The sequence below is a fragment of the Phascolarctos cinereus genome, unplaced genomic scaffold, assembly GCF_003287225.1.
Source record: "Phascolarctos cinereus isolate Bilbo 61053 unplaced genomic scaffold, phaCin_HiC Scaffold_1;HRSCAF=81, whole genome shotgun sequence".
In the NCBI taxonomy this organism is placed as follows: Eukaryota; Metazoa; Chordata; class Mammalia; order Diprotodontia; family Phascolarctidae; genus Phascolarctos; species Phascolarctos cinereus.
The window spans coordinates 49,502,262-49,530,136 of NW_027555514.1; the positions used below are offsets into that span (position 1 = coordinate 49,502,262).

The 27,875-nt window shown below is 39.3% G+C and overlaps 1 protein-coding gene across 1 annotated transcript; it reads right to left on the reverse strand.

Moving 5' to 3' along the window:
• Positions 1-27,415, reverse strand: GTPBP10 (GTP binding protein 10). Its single transcript, XM_020987445.2, has 10 exons — positions 27,227-27,415; positions 23,356-23,549; positions 20,168-20,259; positions 15,406-15,550; positions 8,685-8,758; positions 6,619-6,671; positions 3,843-3,950; positions 3,154-3,231; positions 2,212-2,335; positions 1-282 (listed from the first exon to the last, which is right to left on the reverse strand). Exons 1-10 carry the CDS (start codon positions 27,257-27,259, stop codon positions 26-28), a joined length of 1,158 nt encoding a protein of 385 aa, XP_020843104.1. The 5' UTR covers positions 27,260-27,415; the 3' UTR covers positions 1-25.
• Positions 27,416-27,875: the final 460 nt, after the last annotated feature.

Below are 27,875 nucleotides of genomic sequence, written 5' to 3' on the forward strand. Positions count from 1 at the left end.
TTTAATTAATGGCATGAATAACGCTTTAATGACATTCAGTTATTTCCATTCTAGCATATTTCAATGAGGGATCAACATGCGATAATTTTGAATTGTGTAAATTCAGCAACTGTTTTTTAGAGAACTTTTCATTGTCCTGATTGGATTGTTCATCTATGGATAGTCTCAGACAGTTCTTTAACTCTTCAATTCCTTCTCCTGTCTGTGCAGATATTGGGATGATATGTTGGAACTCCATAGTTTTCCCTGGAATTTCATCTTTTTCAAAGAGATGTGAAAAATCTGAAATGAACATAGAGTTTGTTTTCACTGTTCTATATATAAATATCAGTATTATCCTGATACATGATTTATGAATATTCAATTACAAAACCAAACATTTTAAATCCTCAATATACACACAAAGGACCTCTAAGTAGCTAGTTTCTACTTTTCTAACAGTAATGGAAAGATTTCACTGACACCATTTTAATTAAATGCAGCTTCCAATACAAAATTTCTTTTCAAAAGAAGCAATTAATTTATAATCTGAGACATTCTAACTTATTATTTGTGGTAGTATTTGTGAGTGGTAAATTTGTCCTGCTCTCTAACACAAAAAACCATCTCAGACACAATGCGGTGGTTGTGAATCCTGGAATATCACAATCTACAATCTTTAATGAATCAAAATCGCAGGGGACCCTAAATACAATGGGAGAATACCAGGTGGGGCAAGTAAGGTATAGTGTATTTTTAGTGAAAACTTACAAACGAGAAGTGGCATTAACATCTGAAAAACATATGGTCAGAAAAATATCTGGGATAGCCATTTTAATGAGGGAGAACAAGTACACAGCCTCAGTGCTGCTCTGGTATAGGTAACAGTAACCATAGAAAGACCTAGAAGGGGGCTTCCTACACATTAAGCATATCTTGCCAGAGAAAATGTATGGGTAAACATGGAGCAGATCTGCACAGCAAGAGAAGTAGGCTCTAACTACACTGATCAAGACAGGCCCTCTGACCCACTGAAATCACTCACAGTACTCTAAAGGTTCCTGCTATAGCAAAGAAGTTGCAAGAAGGGGGATTTTCTGGAGAAAGGAGGACTGGCGTGAAAAGAGAAAGATGTGGAGTCAGAGAGCTGAAGAACCTGATTCTGCTACTTATTACCTGCATGATCTGGGACAGTCTCTCAATCTTTCCTAATTTACTTAAGGAACACATTTAGAGGAGGTCTGGCCTGTCTTGAATCTTTAAGTAGCAGCTACCAACCATCCTTCCTTCCTTCTTTCTTCCTCTCTTTCTTTCTTTCCCTTCTTTAGTCCATGTAGGGTATCAAACTATTGCCTGTGAGTGCTCAGCCCAAACGAATATAAATTTTGATCACAGAAAACCTGAAAGATATCAGTGAGGTTTCTTTCTTAAGGACCAGGTCTTAAATCCAAATCATTCTGGCTCTCCCAGACTGGCCAACAATAGGTCCCAGGCCAAGCCCCACTTTGTCATCGTTTGGGCCCTGACTGGCTCAGAGTACAAGTAAATAGCAATTGTTTGTTATGGCCAGAAACCCTGAGGGTCTTCCCCTCCCAGATTTTTTTTTTTTACTAGTAAAAGAGACCATTCTCTGCCTCATTTCTGGCTGAGCCTTAATCACTGATTGGGTGTTGCCTCAGTCAAACTGAGACCCGATAAAGACCTTAGCTTAAAAAGGCTAAAGTCTCTCACTACATCCAGGACCATCTACAGTCGCCCTCATCTATATCTGGCCATTGGACCCAGATGGCACCAGAGGAGAAAGAGGCAGGTGACATGACACAGTCCTACCTCACTTAAATCCAATTCACTTGCAAGTCAAGGCATCGCCTCCCTAATGTCACAGTCTCTTCAAGAATGAAGGACAAACAACAACAATCCACTGTGCTACCTATATCTTAGCCCTTGGGAACCCTGATAAACTCAGGGTGCTCTCATACACCTGGAGGAATCAGTTATCTCCCAAGGTCAGCTTTTCAGCCCAAAGTCAACACTCTTCCCTATCATTCATTTCACTATTTAGCTATATACAGCCTTATTCTATAATTTAAATGTTTCATGTGGATAAATCTTAACTCCTCAGTAGACTGTAAGTTCTTTGAGGAGAGTGTATCTTATTATATTTCTATTTTGTCTCTTAAAGCATATAGATGGCACTCAAGGCACAATAAATAACAAACTCACTTAATTTACCTTTAGGATTACGTAGCTGGTTCACAAGTTCACTGAACTTATCTTTAGCATCTGGTAAATCCATTTTATTAACTGCAAGTAGTGAAGGTTTCTTCATAAGGTCTTCTTTGTATAGCTCCAGTTCCTTTACAACAATAAATAAGAAATTATTTCTTTAAAATATTCTATCTAAATGGAATCCATCTGCTTTTTGTATTACTATCTTCTTACTGACATGATTGGTCAAATGACAGTTGAACTGTATCATAAACTAAAGTCAACATGAATAACATTAGTGTAGCAGGGTGAACAGAATATGAGACTGGTGCTAAGAAGACTTGAACATGAGCCTCCACTGTGCCCCCATGGTCACTGGGTGACCTTGACAGAGTGACTTCACCGCCAGCAGTTTCTCCACACATATTCCCTTTGGGATTTATCAAGCACTTTAGTCAAATTACTTTATTTGATCCTGTGCAGCAGGTGCTCTTATTACTCTCATTTTAGAGATGAAGACAGGGAGGACCTGAGAAGTTAAGGAACAAAACCAATGTAGTATCTAGAGTTTGCCTGACTACAAGTCCGGCATGCTATTCGTCCACTGGTGCCTCTCATCATCTTCTTTATCTTAGTTAACTAAATTTTCAGTTTCAAAAAGGTAATTCCAAGAAGACCATAAATGCCCTGGGGCATCTAACCAATATCACTACATTCAAAGTAGTGTCTCCTCTTACCAGTTATTTATATTTTATATTCCCCTATAACTACTTTTGGGGCCCCAATTACGTACAATTACTACATAAGTAGGAATTGTTAGTGTAGTACATACACATTACAACCCGATTTCAATTAGTCTTTCATGCCTAAATACTTAAACCCTAACTGGTCCAAACACAGTAAATTTTATTTTAAAAAATTTTAATAATACTCCTTTTCAGAATTTATAGAGGGCGGCAAGCGTACCTTTGTAAGCAATATCACAGTTTCAAAGGCAGATCTGAATTTAGTTTCTGAAGAAAGCTGAAACCCAGAGACATCAACCTAAAAAAAGGAATGGAATAACATTTAAAATTGTAGATATGCTATCTGAAGAACTCTGGTGCTCTGTGGTGAAATAAAAACAAAATACTCAAAGTGATAGAATGTGTTGAAGATCTTAATGAATTATATCCAAGCAAACCTCAAAGTAACATCTGAATTAGTAAATGTCAACACTGCCCTTTTAAAGCTTCAATAGTTTAGCAAGATGAAAATGAGAAGTCATCCAGAGTTGGTAAAGAAAGAGGAGAGTGATTATCAACCTCCAATCTAATGCTTTCTAAATCTCATGATGCAACTTCTATGAAGACTAGTTTCATGATATTTAATATTTTTAACAGACATTATCTGACCACTAAGTGTTTGAACAGTTAAAATTAGGCATCTACTTATAAGAGCAATTAGGTGATTCAGTGCTGGGCCTAGAGTTGGGAAGACCTTACTTCATATGCAGCCTCAGATACTAACTAGTTGTGTGACACTGGGCAAGTCACTTAACCTCTGTTTGCCTTAATCCACTGTGGCAAAAATGGCAAACAACTTGCCAAGAAAATCCCATGGATGGTAAGGTCTATGAGGTCATGAAAAGTGAACAACAACAATAATCTACTTACAACAAAAAGAAGCTGTTTGGTTCTTTCTATATGCTTGAGGAATTTATGTCCCATTCCTTTGTTCATATGTGCTCCTTCTATTAAACCTGGAAGATCAGCTACAGACACCTAATAAAAATTTAGATAATTTTCAAGAAAAAAGGGAAATACACTTAAAGATATTTGGAATCACAAATGTTAAAGAGCATGAAAAATATATATGAGGAAATGTCAACAATCTCAAATTCACAGCTGTTACTTTTATGATGCATCAACTGATTACCTGATGATTTTTACATATGTGCTTCAAGAAAGTCAAGTTAATTTTATAGCAATCTGAGTTCATAAAGGAACACGACATTTTGCTATAATCTGAAAACAGACCTCCAATTCCACTTACCAGGATTTATTAATCTAAAAATTTCAGGCATATAGTTTAAAAATGTATTAACTTCACATATGTCATAAATTCAATTGTATAACAACTTTAAAACACTCATGGAATTTAAGCCCTGAAAATCTGTATTCTTTGATAGGAATAAAAATATATTCATTTTAACAGACTTATTTACTAGACAGAATTCTATAGTATGAACATTCTATTATTGAGCTAAATTGTCACTTGATTTGTTATTACTTAGTGGGCCCCACTTTTCACACAGTGACCATACTACAAAAGTAAGATAGTAATCAGCACGCTTATAATATTAAGTATCTGGGATGATAACCATGACTCTTGAAAGTGCACACCCAGGGGACAGTCACAAAGGATAACAGATTTAAGCTAGATGGGATCTCAAGAGGCCATCTAGTCCAAATCCCCTCATTTTACAAATGAGAAAACAGAATCTTAAAGAGGTAAGTTAGTAAGTGGCAGAGGCATGATTAATACCCAAGTCCTCTGACTCCAAATCCAGTGCTTTCTGCACAATACTATACCGCCTGCCACTCTCCTTCTTAGCTTCTTACAGTTAGGCAGAAACAAAGAGAAGGAGCTGGATCAGATGTGCTCTTGAAGATTCTCTTTACTCTGGTATTCTTAAAATTGTGCAAAACAACTGTGTTGATGAATAGTGAATGAATAGTGTTTGGATTCACATTTATCATTTTGTTTCACATACTTGCCAGTCTGATGGATGTGAGGGAAAAACCCAGCAAACAGTTTCAATTTGCATAGCTCATCATTCTTTAGTGATTTCTGAGCAATCTTTCATCTCGTTGTTGATAATCTGCATTGTCTTTTTTAGAGAACTTCCTGTTTATATCCTTTGACTACATCTACTGGGAGAGCAGTTGTATAGATGTGTGTATGTGTGAATACAGACATAAACATATCTTAGATATCTTGGGCATCAGACTGTTAACTAAGATAGTTGCTGTGGTCTCTGCCCCTGCCCCATTAAAAAGTTCTTTCCTTACCCTGGCTACACTGATTTCATGAGACAAGCTGGCTCTGGGAGAAAGCCCGTGGGGAACTGGGTGCTAGGCCTGCTTTCAATACCATGAGCTGTAGGATGCAGCACTAGAGATGTCACCTCTCAGGGACCTGGGCAACGCTCTAACACTAAATTCTAAAGAAGGTTTTGACTCACACTAGTAGGAGTTTTCTCATCTGGGAGTTCCCTATAACAATGAAATCAAAGGTCCAGTCCCTCGCCCTAATTTAATTTTAATAATGTTATCAAAATTGCCTATTTTTCTTTAACAAACTTCTCTTTATCTCATTTGATTAGGAATTCTGCCCCTAACCAAAACTGTACAAGGTACCTCTTTTCCTTCTGTCTAGTTATTTTTATGATGTGACCTTTTTAACTAGCTTATTGTGCTATATGGTGTATGGCCAGTCTAAGCCTAATTACTATCAAACAATTTTCTGGTTTTCCTAGCAGATCTTGTTGAAGAAGTTTGTAGTCTTGGGTTACAGAACATTCGGCTACCATGTTTGACTGCTTTTGGTTCTTGTGTGCCTTGCCTATTCAGTCGGCTAACTTTTCTATTTTTTAACTAATACTAAATAGTTTTTATCATTTCCCTTGAGAATTTAATTTTTTTATTAAGTTCTAGAAAATAATTCCTTGGTAGGCTTTTTTTGGGGGGGACGAGAGGAGGGAAAAGGGAAAGGATCAAGAAGACAAATTAAGTAGAGGAACCAGCTAGGGAAAAAGTCAGGCTCTGGCCAGTAACTAAATGCTTACATGGATACAGACAAACACACTTAAAGATTAGTAAGTTACAAAACTACAGGGTTAAGAAAATGGGATTTACAGTTATACAATAAATATTACTTTATCATAGATTCTTCTACATATGTACAAACCACTTTTGGATTCACCATACTCTAATTGGCACATTAGCTTTATTGCTTACATAAAAGTTACTTATTTGTTTTTTTCCTTTAAAAATGATTTTCTGTTTTGATAGAGACCTTCATAAAGTTATTTTATTATATAAGAAGATATTCGACTCCACCATACTCTGATGTCTTATTGTGGCATGAAAACAACACTGTATTCTCAAAATACATATACATATTTTTTAGGTTCTGGCAACTGCTACTAAACTGAAAAGGCTTCTACTATAGGTTCAGACTGCATGTCTGAAGGATCAGCCTAGCAAAGTTCAGAGGGCAGGTTATCTCTAGGGTTTATTTGTTTTTTTAGCCATAGTGATTCTCAAACATCATTTACCAAATTGCAGATCTGTATTTGTAGAGGAAATGCCTAAGCAAAGAAACTATATGTAATAAAACACAGTATTTAGAAAATTTAAGTTAAATTATCTTTCTATATATATTCACCTGTTTGAAATCTTCATACATAATCTTTCCCAGCTGAGGTTTTAATGTTGTAACTAAATAAGAAAAAGTAAATTTAAATTAAAAACAAGAATATTAGGCTGTAACTCTAAAAATTCTCCATTCATTTGGCTATGAATGAAAGTAAAGAATATTCCTATGAATAGCTTAAATCTTACTTGTTTTTAATTTCACAAGGTTTCATTATACTACATATCATGTAGCTACAAGCAAAGAGCTTTGTAAACTGACCAAAGGCAAACTCTTATTATTTACTATCGGATGAACATTTGGGACACAGACAAATGAAACACAAGAGTTAAGTTGAAAAAGTCCCTTTTGTAAAATCTAAATTGGGCATCTGGATTTTTCTTACAGGATAACTCCTGACTCTAAGATGCAAATTCTATATACTTGCAACATTAATCTCCTTTATGATTCCATTTTTTATACGGACTAACTAAGAACCTTCAGCAGCACATTTAACAGCACAAATAGTCACAAGTTTCAATTTCATTTAAAAACTAAAAACAAATATATGTTAAAAATAACAAAATCCAATTTATATTTTTTCTTATTCCCAGGTGTTCTTCTGCATTCCTAAAGTTTTACCTTGGTCTTTTTCCTTTTGTATGACAGTTCAACTGTCGTGGAGGCTTGAATTTTGCCTCCATCCTGTAAATTAAAACTGTATCATCTCCATTCTCTCATCTCACTATCACTGTACATGGTAAGTCCCACTAAAAACAAAAATTTTGGTAGAGTACAAAAGATCTCCAAGCTCCAAAGCATTTCTATTAGGCAATATTTGATACAGTAAAAATAGAGCACAACCAAAGAATTCAGACAATCCTTTGGAATCTTCTAATAGACTCAAGATCTGACTTGACTTTACTCCTTTTCACTCTCCCCTCCTCTGTGCGTTCAGTCATTCAGCCGTGCTGACACTTCCCGGCTTCTCGGCCCCCAGGGATCACAGCACGCCTAGTCCTTCTATCGTTCGCTATCTCTTAAAGTCTGTCCAACTTCATGTTTGTTATTTCCATGACAGTATCCATCCTTCTCATCCTCTGCTGTCCCCTTCTCCTTTTGCGTTCAATCTTTCCCAACATCAGGGTCTTTTCCAGTGAGTCCCATATTCTCATTACGTGGCCAGAATATTTAAGTTTCAGCTTTAGTATCTGGCCTTCCAGTGAAGTCTGAATTAATTTCTTTTAAGTATTGACTGATTTGGTATCTCTGCTGTCCCCCAGACTCTCAAAAGTTTTCTCCAGCACCACAATTTGAAAGTGTTGAATTTGCAGCACTCAGCTTTCCTTACAATCCAACTCTCATAGCCATACATTGCTACTGGAAAAACCAACTCTTAATTCGCTGCTATCTCCTAACTATAATTCAGTGCCCTAACTTTTAACCTGATATTGAAAAAAAAATCAATTTTTCCAACATATCCTGATAAGAAGCAGTCCCCAAATGACAGCAGTAATCTGCATCAAAATATCTGGCTATTAGAAGAAACCATGATACTTAAGCTAACATACAATGTCTAATTACCATTAAAAAAAAAAGTCTAAATTGATTGGGCTGCAGAGAACTCTGTCCCTTCTACATGACACCTTTTCTGGGAGATGGCTACATCCCCCTTCAATCATTTCTTCCATATGATTTCTTTGTTTTTTCTTGTGCTCCACCAACTCCTCCAATAGCTTCTTTTCCATTAACTCTTTTTCTGTAATTATTCTTGCATTCTACCATCTTCTTAGTTTTCTCTGTGGATTACTTCCCTGACCAAGTTATGAGGAGATTTGAGAGAGGCAACTTGTAGAGGGATGAAGACTCTTATCTAGCTCTATTTTTCTGCCAGGGCTGAGCTAATCTATTTTCTCTGAGGCTAGATGGTCAAAACCAATCACTGCCATTTTGTCAACTAAATACAGGAAAGTCACCTCAGAGAAATGATACTACCATAGCAACAATGACAGTGTCTTATTCATTGGGCCCACAGATCTTTTACTGATCTTAAATTTAAACTCAAACATAGTAGAAAAACAAGAAAACATACTACTTACATGCATAATCTGCAATCTCAGGTTTTGCATGGGAAACTCTGCTTAGTAAAGAGGACTTTCCAGCATTTGGAAATCTGAAATGGGAAAGGAAAATTACAAATTTAGTGAATATTAACATCATTAATACCATCTTAATTCTGAATTTCAAGTGATTTAAGTAGTAAGCTCTTCTTCTGAGGTATTACTCATGGACTCCAGGGATGGGTAACCTGGATTTGTTCTCTGAAGTTTAGATTCAGTCAAAGGGCTGCACTTGAGGATCTAGATGGTCCACATGTGGCCTCAAGGCTGCAGGTTCCCCACCCCTGGACTAGACAATTGTGCAGTTTGTAATAAAAATTACAAATTATGAAACAGACAAAAAACCAAACACAAGGAGCACCCTAAACTATGCAAGAAAGGGTAGCAATTTTAGGAATTCACAAAACAATCTGACCCTTTATTATTTCCCTATCCTATCCTAATCCTTTAGCTATAATGTTCAGGCCTTCAAGATTAGTTCTAGGATCATGGATCTAGAATGGAAGGGACCTGAGACCATTTAGTTCAACACTTTCATTTTAGAGATGATTAAACGAAGGCCCAGAAGAGTTAAATGACTTGCCTAAGGTAACACAGTTTAAAAAAAAAAAGGGAAGAAGAAAGAAAAAAAATCAAGGGGCAGGATTTAAACCCAGAACCTTAAACTTTAGAGCTACCTGCTACCTCTTTTATTAAATGGTACTTGCTTCAAATGTAGAAAAACAATGAAATTTCATTTTATGTAGTAAATACCACATTTAGGAAATATTTATTTGGTTTTCTGGGAAGATTCCTGAAGTTCATTTTTGTAGGTTTAGTTAAGTTTAACTATATCACAGCTTTTTTGCAATCCTAAAGAAATCTTTTCTGTTGAAAGCAGAATAAAGCATTCAAAACATTTCTCAAAGTCACTTTTTTTCCCTCCAGTAAACATAATATTTTGTTCCATTGTCATATATAGGCTCTCAATGATCTCTGATGATCAAATAACAACTTTTCTTGCACATACATGAAGTAGGTTAACCTAAATTATTTCTAAAACAACTTTTGTTTATTTAGTTATTACTAAAGTTCTTTGGTTTTAAAAACATAAGTTTTTCTTGTACAAAAATCAAGGAGACATACACAGGGGAAAGCAAAAGTAATAATCTCCATAAAGACCAAAATATAGATTAGTTTGTCGATTAACTAACCAGAAAGAAGAGCTTGGAAATTTTTTTTAAAGGTAGACAATCGAAAGAAATTGTTTGAAAGCTATCCAGTTTATAGCACCAGAAGCTGAAATATAACCTAACAGCAGATCAGATTTCATAAAAGAATCATAAGATTCTGCTGTCTAATGCTTCTATCCTATAAGGATGGGCCGTTTTGCTAGTATTCATGGTGGCAGTTTCACTCCCCACTATTGTGTGTCCTTCCCTCCAGGCCCTTCCTGATTCTATTTAAATTACCTTGCATTTCCTTTGCATATACTTTTTGTATATATGTTGTCTCTGCCAATAGAACATTAAGTCCTTGAAGGCCAGATTATTTCATTTTTGTATTTGTACCCCACTGCTTAGTACAGTGCTGGGCAAAATAAGCATATAATGTTCATCAACTGACAAAAAAAACAAGGCTTTAGCTTACCTTACTTATTAGTTATCCAACTTTTCAATCCATTGTAATTTGACTTGTTTCTACTATTTCCACCAAAACTGCTTTCTCAGAATTCAACGACCTCCAAATTACCAATGTAATATGGCTTTACTCAGTCCTCCTCTTCTTAACCTCTCTGTAGCAAATACTACTACTTAGTACCACATCCTTTTTGAAATACTCTTATCTTACTACATTCTCCTGGCTCTCCTGTCATTCTGTCTCCTAAGATTAACCCCAAGGATCCTTTCTTACCTTTTCTTCTTTCTTAATGTCCTCCCTTCCAATGACTATTTCATTTCCACATTTCAAATATCACCCTCTATGCAGATAATCACCAAATCTGTATCTCTGCTAGGTCAAATCAAAGTTTGATTCAACACTCTGGTGTAGGGGATGCAAAGACAAAGTAACAGTTCTTGCCCTCAAGGAACCTGAATATATATAAGTATGTAAAAATAAATAAGAACTAAGGTTGAACATGGGGTTTTATTTGTACAGGGAATTCTACCAATTCAAGTTGGTTACACGTGTTGGAGGCTCAACACAGGTCCTCACGTCAAGTTTGCCCCTCCACTACACATCATGTTATCTGTGCCCAAGATAAATACAAGGTGATTCTGCGGGGGAGGTGAGGAGGTGAGGGGGCACGGAATCTGTGAAGGTCTCAAATAGGAGATAAACTCTGAGATGAGCTTTAAAGGAAATGAGGGATTTCTAAGAGGTGAAGGTGAATACAGAGAAATGTGAAAAGGCCAGACAGGAGATGGTCTGTTGTGGGTGAAGACCAGCCATAGGCTAGCTGGCCAGACCAGAGAGCATCAAGGGGAGGGAAGCACAATAAGCCTGGAAAAGGAGGCTAAGGGAAGGGTGTGAAAGGGCTTCAAGATTGGAAAAATCATTCCTAGTCTTCTTCCCCAAAGCTGGCCCCCTCCACATGTCCCTGTTACTAAGATGGGCACTGCTGTACCCCTGCGGGCCATGTGTGTTCCTGAGTCATTCTCTCCTGTCTGCAGTCAGTCATCCAATGCTTCTTCCTTTTGTCCAGCTCCTTCTACTCATGCAGTTGTTTTTTCCACTGTCTCTCGCCTAGACTGCCTTAATACCCTCCCAATAGGTCCCTGGGCTTTCAGTACCTTCCCCACAGACAACTGCTACAATGCTTTTCCCAAGCTAAGGGTGGCAGGTGTTACATCTCTACTTCAGTCAACTCCCCTAGCCAATGGAACAAACCGAAATCCTTGGGTTTAGCTCATCATTTGAGGCCTCCTACAATCAGGCTGCCACCTGCTCTCCCAGCCTTCTTTCAGACCACTCAATGCATTTGCTGTTACAGACAAACTGACCCATGAGTTGTTTTCAGGACAAGATGTCTGGTTTTTGTGTATCAGTACAAATGTTCTCCCACACCTGGGACACATTTCCTCCTTCTGGTTCTCACAATCCTAGCTTTCCTTCAGGACTCAGCTTGGGTGCCGTCTCTTTCATAAAGCCTTCCTGGTTCTCCATGGTTATTAGCTCTCTCTCCCTCATCAATTTTCTTCATATTGTACTTAATTTGTATCCATCTTGTATCTTCCCAGTGAAATAAAAGCCTCCTGACAGCAGAGACTGTTTTGTGTCTTTTTATATTCAGCATCAAACAGTGTTACACATACTAGGAACTTAATAAATGTTTGCTTAATTAAGTCTTCAGCCCCAACCTCTCTCACCAAACATTAGGTCCACCTTTCCAACCACCTTCTAAATCTTTACCTAAAATTCTAATGGCACCTCAAGTTTAACATGTGCAGAGGCAACCCAGAACCATGAACCCAAGAGCCCAAAGTAAAGGAGCTCCTTGAAAATCACCTGATCTGCTTTCTGTTCAGTTCCCACAGTCATCACTGAGGGGAGAAACCGCTGTGGAGAAGGAGCCTATTCTCCTCATCAGCATCCCAACTGCTGCTACCAGCAGACAGGCCTAACAGGAGCGCTCCTCAGGCATTGCTCCTGCTTCTAGGCCAAACCTCACAGCCATTATCCAGGGAAACAACTCCTGTGGGGAAGTGATCAACCATCACTACCACCTGCAAACCAACTGCCACTTACAAGACAAGCAAGCCAGCCAGGCTAAAGCAGCAAGGCACCCTGAGGAAAACACAGGAGGCAGCATGAACCACAGGAGTTAAACTATCACCATGGTTTTGACTTCCATCTTCCCACAGAGTGCTGGGGACAGCCAAGAGCCTTGAATCCAAGAGTCCTGGGAATGGTGGCATTAAATAATGACATTAAAGCAGCAGCATTAACATCTGCTTTGCCACTGCCTCCTAAGGGCCTGGAGCCTTTTCCATCTGGCTTGCTGCTGAATCCTTCCACATGTTGTCTCCCCCAACAGAACACAAGATCCTTGAGAGCAGTGACTGCCCCCAGCACTTAGCACAAGGCTTTGCAAATAGTTAAGTACTTAAAAAATGCTTTATTTGGGGCAGCTAGGTGGCCCAGTGGATAGAGCACCTGCCCTGAAGTCAGGAGGACCTGAGTTCAAATTTGGCCTCAGACCAAACACTTGACACTTACTAGGTGTGTGACCCTGGGCTAGTCATTTAACCCCAACTGCCTAAAAAAAAAAAAGCTTTATTCGTTCATGTCCAAAATGGGACTTATCCTCCCTCTGAAACCTACCCTCTTAATTTACCTAGACTCTGATTTTTGAAACCTTAGAAATGATGGAGTCCATCTAAGTTGCCTCCCTTCTCATGTCTGATGACTCCCTTCCCTCCAACATCAAAGAATGACATGGCCCTACTCTCTTGCCAAACCCAATTGATCCAACTGTGCCCTTGATCCTACCCCTATCCTACCTCTTTTAATCTTCAATTTCTCCTTTGATAACAGGCTCCTTCCTACATTGCTCTGAATACAGAGTATAAGTCTATTTTTAGGATAGGTAGGTCTCTCTTATCCTTGGGGAAAAAAAAAACAACCCCTCCCTAGAGCCTGTGACGTATGTTTACATTCTATTGCTATTTCTTCTTTCATTCACCACTAAACTTCTAGATACAATAGTCTACTTTTTCTGGAATCATTCCTGCTCCCCGAACCTGCTGTAATCTGTCTTGTGTTCCCACATAATAGATAACAGCAGCTAGCATTTATATAGAGTTTTAATGTATTCTTCCTAAGGCACGAGTCGGGCCATGTTACCTCTAACCTCAAAACCCTTCAGTAACTCCCTAGTATCACCAATGCAGAATCAGAACTGGAACCAAACTGACTTGTGGCTTTGTGACCACTGCCAGAAAAGTTCTAGTGAGGGGGTCCCTATGTTCCCCAAATATCCACTCTATTTTGGGTTAGTCTTCCTTAGGTGCAAAATGGGTATATTAATGCTTGTAGCATCTCCCTTCAAAGAGCTGTTATGAGGCTCAAATGAAATACATAGAAAGTACCTTACCAACTTTAAACATTACATAAACGTCATCTTACTGTTATTACGTCAAGCCTAAATGTGCCTCTGAAACTCACCTGCTGCTTCTTGTTATGCCCTTTGGACCCAAGAAGAGGTCTAGTCCCCCTTTTCTATGACATCAAATATTTGAAGTTAACTATCATATCTCCCCTAACTCCAGACTTCTTTTCTGTGGCTAAACATCTCCATTCCCTTCAACCAATCCTCATATGGCAGAAATGAAAAGCCTTTCATATTTCCATTCCTGTTCCCACCCACACCCAACCTCCCAAGACTCTCTCCAGCTTATCAATGCCCTTTCTAAAATTTGCTGCTTGTGGTCTGCCCAGACTTTGACCTTCCTAAGCCTCTCTCATAATGCAGCCCCTAATTGCATGATCTTTCCTGGCCATCTATAACACTGCTGACTCACACTGAGCTTGCAGTACACTAAAATCTCAAGATCTTTTTCAAATTTTTCACATTTCCCCCATCTTGTACTTGTATTTATGACTTTTGGAACCCAAGCATAAGGCTTTACATTTATGTCTAATAAATTCCAATTTAATCAACTTGGTCTAATATTCTAGTATGTTAAAATCTCCTGACTCCTTTATTCAGACTATTAGTCACCCCTCCTAACTTTGTGTCATCTGAAAATTTGATATCCGGGCCTTCTGCACCTTTAGCCATGGACCCAAGGCACTTCCCTGAAGATCTGACTCCTCTTGGGGTGCAGCCAATCAAATAGGACACTAATGGTTAGTTCACATTTCTCCACAAGTACAATAAGGGATTTTGTCAAAAACCAAAGTAACCTGTATCTCAGACATTCCTCTGATCTATCAGTTTAATAATACTGTCAAAAAAGTCAATGAAATTAGTCTGATAAGACATGTTCTTGGTAAAATGATGCTTTTTCTTTTTTGGCTGGTGATTATATTTTCTTTCCTAGATACTCACTACTCATCTCTTCAAAAATACTCATGAATAAAATACAAATTCCTTAGCTAGGCATTTAAAACATTCCACAATCTGGTCCAATCTACCTTTGCAGCCTTATTTATGACTTATTCCTTTTAAAGCAATTTATGTTCTGTACAAACTGAATTATTAGTTGTTCCCTGATAGTATCCAATATTCTCCCACTTCTCTACTTTTAGGTAGTCTCTCCCTCACATGTGAAATGACTTCCTGCTTATCTCTGATTGCTGAAACTTGTCTCTTCCTTTAAGGGACCACTCTAGGTGCTGCTTCCTCTGATGCCTTCCCCAATCTCTCCCAACGAAAGTGATATCCTTCCCAATACTCAAATGTTCAAGAATATCTTTGGATCTTTCACCTGCCTTTATCATATTACATCGGCACCACATTTTTGTATGTACAACACATCTCCCTCAAGTAAACTGTAAATCTGTACAGTGACCCTACATGGCACAGTAGACAGAGCGCTGGGCTTGGAGTCAGGAAGATCTGCATTGAAATCTGGCCTCAGACACTTACTGACTGTGTGACCCTGGGCAAGTCACTTAACCCCAACTGCCTCACTGTCCCCCCCAAAAAAACATTTATTTTTCATTCTCATAATTTCCCCTGAGATTCTTATCTTAATATATAAGCATTACTCACCCTACAAGGCCTATGTCAGCTATAAGTTTTAGGTCAAGGTGAATTATTCTTTTCTGGCCTTTGGATGGCAAGAAATTTGAAAGCAAATTACCCCCAAGTCCTCCTTTTGCTATCAAAATTCTATCATCCTCTTTATTGAGTTCTCCTAAAACAAAGAAAAAATTTACAGTCGGGATCAGTATGCAGGCTTTACTAGTGATATGACACATTTTCATTTACCGTAAATCTACAACTGTAAATCACAATCCCCAGAACTGAAGGAATTATTATCAGCATATGCTTCCCTTGGGGCAGCTAGGAGGCACAGTGGATACAGTGTCAGACTTGGAGTCAGAAAGACTCATATTTTTGAGGTCAAATCCAATCTCAGACATTTACTAGCTGTGTAACCCTGGGCAAGTCACTTAACCCTGTTTGCCTGTTTCTTCAGCTGTAAAACAAGCTGGAGAAGGAGATGGCAAATCACTCCAACATCTTTGCCAAGAAAACCCCAAATGAAGTCACGAAGAGTCAGACATGACTGAAATGACTGAACAAGAAGAATAAAAAATTTGTTTCCTAGGAAGAGTCTGAAAACAAAAAGGGAAAACAAAATTCTCCAAGTTGATGTACACCACGATCGCACATTAACATACTAGTTATATGCCTAAACTAAGAAAATTACATGAAACCATCATAATCAGAAATAACTTCAATAAGCCTTTAATTAAATGTAAGAAAATAAGGAATTCTTCTGCCTGAAACTGCTTAATTAAAAGAATTAAATAACCTAAATTGAATATACATAATTTTAAACATTTATTCAACAGAATCTCTATAAAAATGCCTAATGGTTTGTTGAAGGTGAACTTAGGTTACTGAAGGCTACACAAGTGGAAAAGAAGATTTGACATAAATAGTATTCTAGCATGAATACTGTGACAGATGGAGTGCACAGACAAGTCTAGAGAAATATCACTAGACGTTTGGCTCTTAGGTAGGTTTTATTTTTCTTTTTGGGGAGGCAATCGAGGTTAAGTGACTTGGCCAGGGTCACACAGCTAGCGTCAAGTGTCTGAGGCCAAATCTGAACTCAGATCCTCCTGACTCCAAGGCTGGAGCTCTATCCACTGAGCCACCTAGCTGCCCCTCCTAGGTAGATTTTTAAGTTAAAGCAATCCATTGGGTGGTTGAAATGAGTACAGTGGAGCCAAGGCTGAAGATTTGCAAACTATCTGCCACAGAGGTGAAAGTCAAAGCCAGAAATGGATGACACAGGCAAAGGAGAAACCATTAAGAGATTATAAAGAGAGTTGAGAACTGTGCAGGAATAGAAACATGGGGGAAAAAAGATAGAAGTAGAAGAACCAAGAGATGGCAGTGGCACAGATACTAAGAGAAGAATTTAAAGGTGGGCACAATTAACTATGTCAAATACAGCAGCGAGGTCAAGAAGACTGAAGACTGGGTAAAGGCTACTGGGTTTGTTATAAAAAGAGAATAGTCTCAGTGGTGTAATAAAGACAAGAGAAAATGTAAAAGGAATGGTCAAATGGTCAAGAGGCCATGCAAAGAGCACTTACAAGAGGGCTGAGTTCTTGGTTTTGGTTCCAGGCCAGAGGGGAGAACTGAAGGAGGATCTGAAGCCAGAGGCATCATCCCCAATTCCCTAGGACTAGAGGTGATTAAAATAATAAGCTAATACAAATAATTTTTTAAAAAAATAAGCAGGCAGGGGGTAGCTAGATGGTGCAGTGGACAGAGCTCCAGCCTTGGAGTCAGGAGGACTCAAGTTCAAATCCAGCCTCAGACACCTAACACTAGCTGTGTGTTCCTGGGAAAGTCACTTAACCCCGACTGCCTCACCAAAATGCAAAAAGAGCAGGGTAAGGAGAAAGAACTCGACTACAGAAAGTTACTATGGGAATAGAGAAGACTGCCGTTTGTCTTCAGGAGCATATTGCAGCAAAAAAAGCCTCTGCTATGCCAAAGAGTAACGTCAAATGGTCAGCTGCCCAAAACAATTCATATAAGATTTTTTTAAAAGACTTCAAAAATCAAATGATATTGAGGAAAAGTTTTTCAAAAAAAGATCAAGAAAAACAAGAAGATTATGAAAAGTCAACCAACTGGAAAAGGAAATTCAAGATCTTATGGAAGAAAATGACTTTTTGAAAATTAGAAGTGGGCAAGAGGAAGCCAGCAAAGTTATAAGAGACCAAGAAATAATAAAACAAAATATAAATGAAAAAATAGAAGAGAATGTGAAACATCTCATAAGAAAAACTAAATATCAAACATATTTTGAAGTTTATAAAAGTCTTCTAAATTCAGATAGAAACAAGAGTTTGGGAAAACTCTTGGGGAAAGGGTGGGAGGAGAGGATAAGAAAGGAATCTGATGGGGGGTAGGTTAAGTAGCAGGAGGGCAAGGTAGTGAGTAGAAATAAAGTAGAGGAGTCAGGAGGAATAGGAAATAAGAGAAACACAAACATAAAATAAAGATCAGGAGTAGAATTTATTAGGGAACAAAAGCAGGGATAGTAATCACGCACTGTACGTCAGCCATATTAATATTGTTTTAGATTATTTAAATAATTAGACATTATAAGGTTGGAATATTGTTGTGGTATAGGAGGAACAGAGGACAAACAAGCATAGTATGATCTTACATAGATGCATATGAATGTATGTGTCTATATATGACTATGATTATAGATATCTAAGTATATGTGTGTGTGTGTATGTATATGTGTGTATATATAGATATATTTTATATATACATGTATGAATATGTGTGTGTGCCTGCACTTAACTGTAGCCTTCCGGGGGGAGGCGTAAGAAGGGGGAAGAAAAGAATAAAGTAAAAAGTGCACAGCAGAGAACAAAAGAAAACTCAGAATGAAGCAAAGAAAAGATGGACAGCTCTGACCACAATGTGCAGCCTTATCACACAGGCTTTCTTGAAATGGAAATTCATTGCTGTACATTTTGAATTCTTTTCTTATTTTGTATTTCAGTTTATAATACGTTTCTCTTTTCTTATTATATACTTAAGTTTAAAAAATTTTTTTAAAAGTCAAGGATGAGTTTTGATCTCTAGGCATTGCATGGAAACCAAGAGAGCATATGACATTACAGATCTAAGTACTGAAGAAGGTTGGGAGATTGAGACTATTTAGGTATTACTGGACATAGAAAAACCTCAGTAAGAATATTTGTGTCTGTTAGTTGGGTGACTTTTAATGGGAATAAAGGAAAATGGAAGTGACTTCATGTGGGTGTTTCCTCCAGAGGGGGAAATATAAGCAGAGCCTTCAAGAAGTAGTCACATGGTAGGGTCAGTGTCCAATGGCAAATGGCTGCTGGGGAAAGACTGATAAAGACATACAATATTGAACCACAAAAGGTCAAAGAAGATGTCCAGTGAACAGGCAAGAGAATCAAGAATCTGAACGGGCAAGTTTTCCAATATGTAGAATGAAGGTTCAAGGAACTGTTTGCCCCCAAATGTAAGAGATGACTAGAAGTGAGAACAGTAGGAAATGTGTCCGTCTTCAGTTGATTCTTTAAAGAGTGCAACATCTAATGTGTACCTATGGTTGGTTGACTGTCCTTTGTTCTTAAAGAGGACCAAAATGAAACTGCTATGTTAGAGTCAAATTATCGTGTGTCCGACTGTGGCTGATCAGACCAATATGAACTCAGAATGTTCTACCACAGGTTGGGTACAAATAGTTCGTGTGAACATCTGGAGCGGACTCTCGAAATCTATGCATCTCGTGTTTCTTTTAAACTACTTCAACTCTGCTTTACTCATAGAGCACAGTGCCTTCTTTGATGTGTGTATACCATGCTGGGTGGTTCTGTTCCAGTCTTTAGTTCTTCAGAGAGACTTTGAGAGTGTCCTTGTATCCCTTCTTCTGACCACCATGTGAGCATTTGTCTTGTGTGAATTTTCCATTAAGCAGTCTTTTAGGTAAGAGTGTGTTTGGCACTGGAACAACGTGGCCAACCCATCACAGTTGCGCTCTCTACAGCAGAGTTTCAATGCTTGGCAGTTTAGTTCAAGAAAGACCTCAGTGACCCATTCTTTATCTTGCCAGGTAATCTTTAGAACTTCCTAAGATATTCAAATGGAAGCAATTCATTTTCCTGGTATGGAGCTGGCAGACTGTCCGGGTTTCACAGGCATATACCAATGAAGTCAGCACAACAGCTTGGTAGGCAATCTATTATCTCCTTTCCCACACTTTCTTTTGGAGCCTCCGAAAGAGAGCTAGCTCTGGCAATACGTATAACAACCTCATCATCCTTCTGTACATCCCTGGAAAGTATACTGCCAAGGTGAGTGATTTTACCCGTCTCCATTTGCTATAACCAATGATTCTATGTTTGGATGGCATGGTGCTAGCTGGTGGAGCACCTGTGTCTTCTTGGTGTTAATTGTTAGGCCAAAATTGGCAAAAGCAGCAGAGAAACCATCCATACTTTGTTGTGTCTCACCTTCAGAGACCGCATATACCACCTACCATACATGTACCATATATCATATGCCTACACCAATCCACTTAAAGACAATTTAACAGAGAGACCATTATAAGCTAGTACTTAAATATATTAAATAAGGAATTATTCATTGAAGGTGAATTTAATCTAAGGTTTTAGATTCTTTCCCCCCTAGGGATGAGGCAGAGACCACAAGTGAAAAAACAATAAACTATCATTTTTCAAAATGTTCACATTTCTCAAATATTTACAAAAAACCAAACCAGGATATTCACCTATAATCTGGCCTCTCTCGTCTGTTACTGTAATGCCCACAGGCACAGATATTTCATAATCCAGGCCTTTCTCTCCCTTTAATGCACTGATTCTGAAAGGCAAAAACAAAGTAGTAAATGCCCCAAATTTTAAAAAATGAAAGCAGATCAAGTAAACTAAACAGTCAATAGTTCAAGTGGGTATTCTAGTTTACAAACAAAGCTGGACAGTATATATCTCCTCAGACTAATTTTTACATAAGACATTTTAAAAGTGTTTGCATTTTCTAAGATAATAATAATTTACCAAGGGCTGTGTCCTTAAATCAGTTGTTTGAACTGAATATATTTCCTTACAGAAAACAGCTTTCTGTAGATTTCTGTTCCCCTAAGCTAAAAGTAATCTTTTCTGAGTTCTCACGGTACTTTATTTCTCTCTTACACATTTATTCTATTTGGTGTTACAGTAACTACATTTCATTCAATTCAACAGTGTTTATTTAACCACTCATTATGTGACAGGAACAGCAGAGGCAAAGACAAAAACAAGAGAGTCTTTTACCCTTGAGTTATACACACAGTCTACTGGTTTTAAGCCCTATGAAGGCAATACAAGCCTTAATCATCTTTGCATGCCCCTCAGCTCTCAGAACAGTTCTTTGCATCCAGTAAATATTTGATGTTGAACTGATTCAAAGAAAAACAAAGTTATAAATAGTGATTTGATTCCCATACCAATGTATTCAGTTGAAATACAGTACACAATGAGATACACATACACACTCTCTTTCTTGCAACTCTAAAAATTAAACAAAATAGAAAAACTGAATAAAATATCCCTTGAATTCCGGCACTTGAGAAAAGGCTAGCTTAATTAAAAGATGAAGTAATTGAGGACATCTATATTTTCAAGGGTTGTAGGGTAGATAACAGTGGCTTCTTTCAGGAACTTTTAGTATTTTCATTTTATTTTATTTTATTTTGTGAGGCAATTGGGGTTAAGTGACTTGCCCAGAGTCACACAGCCAGTGAGCATTATGTCTGAAACCACATTTGAACTCAGATCCTCCTGAATCAGGACCGGTGCCCTATCCACTATGCCACCTAGCTGCCCTTCCTTCAGGAACTTAAAAAGTTTCTAGTGAAATCTCAACTGCCATTTTTTCACCTAAACTTTTTAGGGGAGCGGGGCGTTAGAAATTTTCCCCAGGCACTGAAAGAAAAGGAGAAGAGAAAAGAGAACATAAGTTCAGAAAAAGCACTGTAGTATAATAAGAAAAAAGCACTAGACTTTTGAGCCAAGAAACACCTTAGTTCAAGCTTGGTCAGTCTAGGCAGGCTAGCCTCTATGAAGCAGGAAGCGTACAACAGGAGGTGGGTCAAACTACATCCCCTCAGATCTGAATGGAGACAACCTCAGATCCTTCATCGGAGCCTCTCAACCATCTTCAAGGGACGAAATACTTTCAGAGGTGTGACCTGGCAACTGCCTCTGCAGGAACCATAGTTTCTAATTCTGTAGCCACAGCTACTCAAAACTCAAAAAGAGAAAATTCTTGACATCAAAATCCTTGGCATTGTCAAACGGTTCAACAATAGAAAAAGATATGGTTTTGTCAACTGAAATGATAATGAAGAAAATATCCCACTACCAGCTTTGTCATGCACCCTGAAAACTTGGCTTGCAGCTGAAACTTTCTGTATGTGTTGTCTCTCCCTACTATAAACTCCTCGAAAGCAGGACCTGTCTCGTTTTCTTTTCGCATGCTGAGCTTAGTACCATGTTGCACACATAACAAGCACTTAATAAATTATTTTTCATTCATTCACTCAAATACTTAGTAAACCTTAAAGCCCTATTAGAAGTGTAAGCTATTACTCTGACATGCAAAAAATATCACTCCGTATGAAATAAGTGAGTTTATTTATACGTATGCAGTGAAAGATGGAAACAGGAAACAAGGCCTAGGAATAAAGTGTATTGGACGACCACACTGGTGTGGATGACTGCAGGACACTGAGGGTGAAATGTGGAACTTGGGATAACGTGCATGATCACGTTAGAGGAAAAACCTCAAGTGCAGACTTACTTTAAATATTTTTTGGCTTCATATTTTTAAACATCATGTAATAGTTTAATATTGTTAATGAGTATGTCAAAGAATTTTCTTTTCAACAGAATTTAGAGATCATTTAATCTAATACAGTGGATTTACCCAACTTGTGGAGGGGGTAAAGGAAAGAGAAGTATGGTACAGTGGAAAAGAACCCCAAATTTAGAGAACCTCTGATGATCATTACGCGTGTGAGCAGGCAAATCATTTAAACTCTCTGGGCTTTAGGTTCATTCGCTTCATTCGTAATGAAAGGTTCTGATATCAGATCAGGGGTTCTAAACCCAAGGTCCACAAACCCCCAAGGGAAACATGGATAGATTACAGGGGATTCATGAACTTGGATGGGAAAAATTGTATTTTTATTTTTACTAACGCTTAGCTATCTTAGTTATCCTAAGTGTTTTATTTTCTGTATTTAAAAAAGTATTCTAAGGAGGGGTTCATAGGTTTCACCAGACTGCCAAAGGCGAAAATGACCCAAAAAAAGTCAAGATGATCCCTACGGTCCTTTCCAGCTCTATAAATCCTAGGTTCCTATTGATGTGTGGAAACAGATATCCTTGGAGTAGATCTGTGCTGGAACAGGGTTGGCTCTATGTCTTAGGAGAGACTAGTAAGGGGAAAGCTTCTCCAGCTTCAGTTGGGGAAATAGCCTTTCATTACACAATTATATAGAAATAATAGAGTAAAATGCCTGGCTTTAGTAATATTAAGGATGAATGAGTTTTCAGCCAAAGTCTTTTCAGCAAATCATCAAGCGTGAAGGACTGTCATAATATTTTCCCTTTATTCTCAGGGGAAAGGAGATACGGAGAACAGAGGAAAGTAAGGCCCCCAGAAAAGGGAAGGGTCTACCTGGAGGGGAAAAAAGGCACAGAACGGGAAAAAAAGCTAAGGGGTATATAGTTGCGTACAAATTTCCAACATTACAATTTTGCTAAGAGAAGCCCTACTGAGTCAGATAAACAGCAGTTGTACACTAAAAGATTTTTGTTATACAGTGCAAATAATCTGCACAGGGAAAAAAAGCTGGGTTTGTTAAAAGTATAGTTGTCCGATGTTTCGAGTCTAAATCATTCAATAAGTACTTACCGACTGTTTGCTCCTCCTCCTGCCACAAACCGTTTCTGAGGATATTTATCCTTAATTTTTTTTAAGCTCATTCTTTTCTTGGCTACAACCCAGACATCACCACCATTGCCTCCTTCTCCACCTAATCGCGGATAACCCATTCCACCAGCTCCTCCTTTTGCAAAGAGTCTTAGATTGTCCATGAAGTTTCCATACTATTAAAAAAAAAGTTTGGGTTTATTGGACACAAAGAACTCATTAGGATGCTAAACCTATGTATGAAACACATTTACAAAGATAACAATGTAGTGTACAAAAGACCTGGGTCCAGGTTGGTCTCTGCTGATCACTAAGCTAGCGTGACCTCAGTTCCAGCACAGATCTGCTCTGAGTCTTCGTTTTCCTATCTATAAAACTAGATGGTTTGGATCAGATTATTTTTTTTTCTTCAACCCAAGACAAGGTTTATTAGAACATCTGTCATACCGGGCAGACTCTTAAGGAGTCTGAACATTAGTAAGCTATTAGCTAGATTGTAAGAATCTAAGCAGTGACTAGATTTTAAGAATCCAAGCCCATGGCTAGATTATAAGAACCTGAGCATCTTAATGGAGACAAGATGGACCTTATATACAGAAAGACTATGGGAGGGATCTAGGAGTGGCCAAGTAGTCCATGAGGTAACTCCAGGCACCTGGACCATGTGGCCAAGGGAGAATGGAGTCTAGCTAGGATTAAGGGTAGGAAATGGCCAGGGGCCACAGGGAGGTCCACAATGAAAGGTCGGTTGATGGGATTACAGCCTCAGGACAAAGCCAGAGATCTGCCCATGTGGGAAAGTCCAAGGTTTTTCCTTTTTGGGATCTAGAGCCCATTCTCATCATTTCCCCCTCAAACAAATGAGGCCCAAATTCTTTTGGTGCAAAGGGTGAAGGTCTCGGCTTCTGAAACTGCTTCCTGCTGGCAAGGGGTGTAGAGCTGTCCCTGCCTCAAGGGGGTCCCAAAGAGGAAGTTGACTGGAACTAAGCACAGGCCGTGTCAAGGGAATGATGGGAGAACATTGGCTGGTACTCCGTAGTCTGGAAGACACAAAGCTAACAGAAAAAACTGCAAGGCCCAGATCTAAAGCAGGGACTATATTTAGGGTCCAACTTTGAGAGGATAAAACATCCTTAGCTCTGTTTGGATTCAGATAATTCAGTTTTCCAACCATGCAGTGTCAAATCCACCTCACAGCCAGACTCAGGACCAGGCAGGTGGGTAACATTCCCTTTCAAAGGAACATAATGGGGAAACTGAGCCAGGAGGATCCCATCTTAGACTGAGGCTAAAATTGTCCTCTCAGCTTTTCCTGAGGGGATCAGATTATTTCTAGCTCTGGGCTCTAACTCTAAACCATTCTCTAGCAGTTTGTATGGTACTTGTTATCTTTTCTTATCTCATCTGTAAGTTCCTACCAGCTAAGTATCTCTTCTCTTTTTCACAAAATGAATGCTAAGCATACACTAGGTACTCAAGACCTGTTTGCTGAACTAAATTGGATATTCAAAGATAAAGCTCTCTCTCAACAATTTCTTCTCTTCCCAATTATTACCCAAATCTAACCTGAATAATATGTTCGGTGTGTCACATAAAAGACTTCTCAAAGTTTACAGAGGAAATGATAAAAACAAATCTCTGTATCGGCTTGACCTTTCCTTCAAACCCCGGGATCACATCCTCAAATGCCTGCAGTACTGTATCTTTACTTGGATGTCATACACATACACACCCCCTCCAACTTTTCATTAATACTTTGATAGATTTATGATCTCATTAATGTGTATGCTCTCTCCAAAGACGCTTATCAATACTCACCTATGCTTTTTCCCATAAGATTGCTGTCTATGTCTTCCCATAAATCCTCCAGACAGGATCCCCCCACCATCCTGGGCGCTTTCCTCTATGCCTTCACGTTAAGATTCAACATGTACCATGTCCATCTGTAGTCCCCCACCTCCTTTTCCAGACATACTTCTCTCCAATAGCAAGCTTTTATTTCAAGCAACAGAGCTGCTTTTTAAGCATCCAGATTCTTTGAGTGATACCATACGGTCCTGAGTTATAGAATAGTAGTTTCTAAAGTATTAAATTTGACAGTCATGCAAAGGGCAGTGGAGAGGTGTGAGCAGTATTTACACAGATTAAGAATTGTGCACAAAGGTCATCATGAAAGATATTAGAACTATTCATGATAAGAAAAGTATTTGGGCTGGTCATCTAACAGAAGATAACCCAGGACAGAATATATACTCTATTAGTGTAAATGCAGTGCCAAGAGAACTAAAGGAACCACCCTCCACCACACACACAAGCTGAGTGGATATTTGTGGATTCACATTGTGGAGAATTTATGGGAGGAGGATACAGACAACAACTTTACAGATGAGTAGGCTTGGACACTTTGTGATCTGCATCCTTTATGGGAGAACTGACATGTCAATATGACATATGAGATGACAGATCCATTAAAGTTCAGAACCATGGCAGAAAAAGTCTTTCCTCTTTAATGTCCTAGAAAACCAAATTCTTGATTTCTGATAACCATACTGATAATCTGTTGATTCAAACTGAGCTCAAAGGTTTTGGGGAAAAGAATCTCTTCTAGGGACATCACCAAATTTTTACCCTATGTAAAAGAAAGTGCCCACCTTTTAAAGTTCCTAAGTTCAAAATAAGTCCCTTGCTAGTCTGTGTGGTACAATAAATTCAGAGATTTAGAACACTCGTTACACAATTACACTTAACGACAGACTACCATCAATTAAAGTTCAGAAGGTGATAACTGAAGAACCTTAGAGCCTTCAAGGACTGCAGAGTCAATCTATTCCAAAGCCTTCACTTTACAGATGAGGTAAACTGAGGCCTAGAGAGTTGAAGTGATTTGCTCCAGGTCAAATACTCAGGAGTGGTCAGAATTAGCACTCAGATCTCCCAACTTCCAAACAGATGCTTGTCTCTTCATTATTACTTAAGAGGATTTTTTTTTCTTAAGCAGCAGTGATTTTGCCTGAGGTGATTCTTAATCTGACACTATGCAAAAATGAGAATGCGCTAATTTTTTTCAGATAACCGAGCAAACCCACTATGTGAATTAAGCATGCCCATTCTTAGTAATAAGCAGCAAACAGTTCGGAGCCTTCGTACATCCCTTTCAAAGGAGAATCCTAAGATCACAATTTTCTCCGTGGGGCAGGCGGCCTTCCTGCCTCGGGAGTAGGAAGAAAGGATCCAGAGAACGATGCACGGGGCGGCGTGGAAGGGGCTCCTGCAAGGCTGGACTTTAATCACAAAATTTATAAAATTACAATTACAGCCAGCCTAAAATGGCAGGATGGAATACCACAGACAGGATGAGCCTGGAAATAAAGTCGGAGGGTGACCTGGGAACATTTGCTCCAGGGTAAAAAGGCACCTCCAGGGCCCAGCTCTTCAATCAGCAAGATTTTCTTAAGTTCTCTACCACGTGCCACGGGCATAAATAAGGATATGCCCAATAGGTTTAAGCTTGCCCAAACTCCAGAAGCCTGACCCTACTGCTCAGCCACGACCCTAACGAGCGGTGGTCTCGAAGACACCCTCCCCTGCCTTTTGGTGGCCCAAGGCTGGGGGAGGAAGGAAAAGGGTCCAGACAGAAGGGAAGGAGGGGGATGGGAGACAGGGGAGAGGAGTTAGGGGAGAAAGAGAGATGAGTGGCGGGGGAGAAAGGGAGCAGAAAGGAAGAGGGAAGAGCGTGGGGAGAGAAGGGGGAGGGGACGTAGTTGGGAAATGGGGGGGGCGCCAGAGAGCTCGGGGCAGGGAGCGGTGGGGAGAGAGGAGGGGACTGGGCGGACGGACGGAGAGGGGCACGCACCTTCCTCAGCAGCAAGCAGCCGCAGCGCACCATGGTGGCGGTGGAGATTCGGGGCCCCGACCCCCGCGCCGGGAAGCCTGGCCGGGCCTGGTCAGGAGGCCGGCGGAGCTGACGCGCCCTTTCCCGGCCCCGCGCCCGCGTCTCGGCGCTCGTCCGTTCGGGCCCTCACAGCGCAGGCGCAGGTCTGCGTAGCGCAGGCGCAGAGGCTCCTTGGGCCCTTCTGTGCCGCGGGGGTGGGAAGGATCCCGAGAACGCTACCCCGGGCAGTGTGGGAGGGGCTCGTGCAAGCCTGGAGTATGGACAGCTTTACCAGGGAGGAAAGTGAGGCCTGGAGGGGTGAATTTTGGCCTTCTTGTCTACTAGCTGAGGCTGGGCACTCACTGGCCGTTCGTGCATCTGCGTCCCGGGAATGCTGAGGAGGGTGGGCTATTTAAAATTCTGACATCGATATTTCTTATTAAAAGTTTACATAATCAGTATCTTGTGCTATACATCACTCTAGCTGACTTTCGAATTTTGCAAAAACTTTCATAAGCTGCTGCTCAGCGACTGAAGCTGTCTTGCACGTGCAATACAGAAGCACCCTACCTTGTTAACAGTATTCAACATTTACAAATTAAGTGCAGCAGAAATATATATAATTACACCT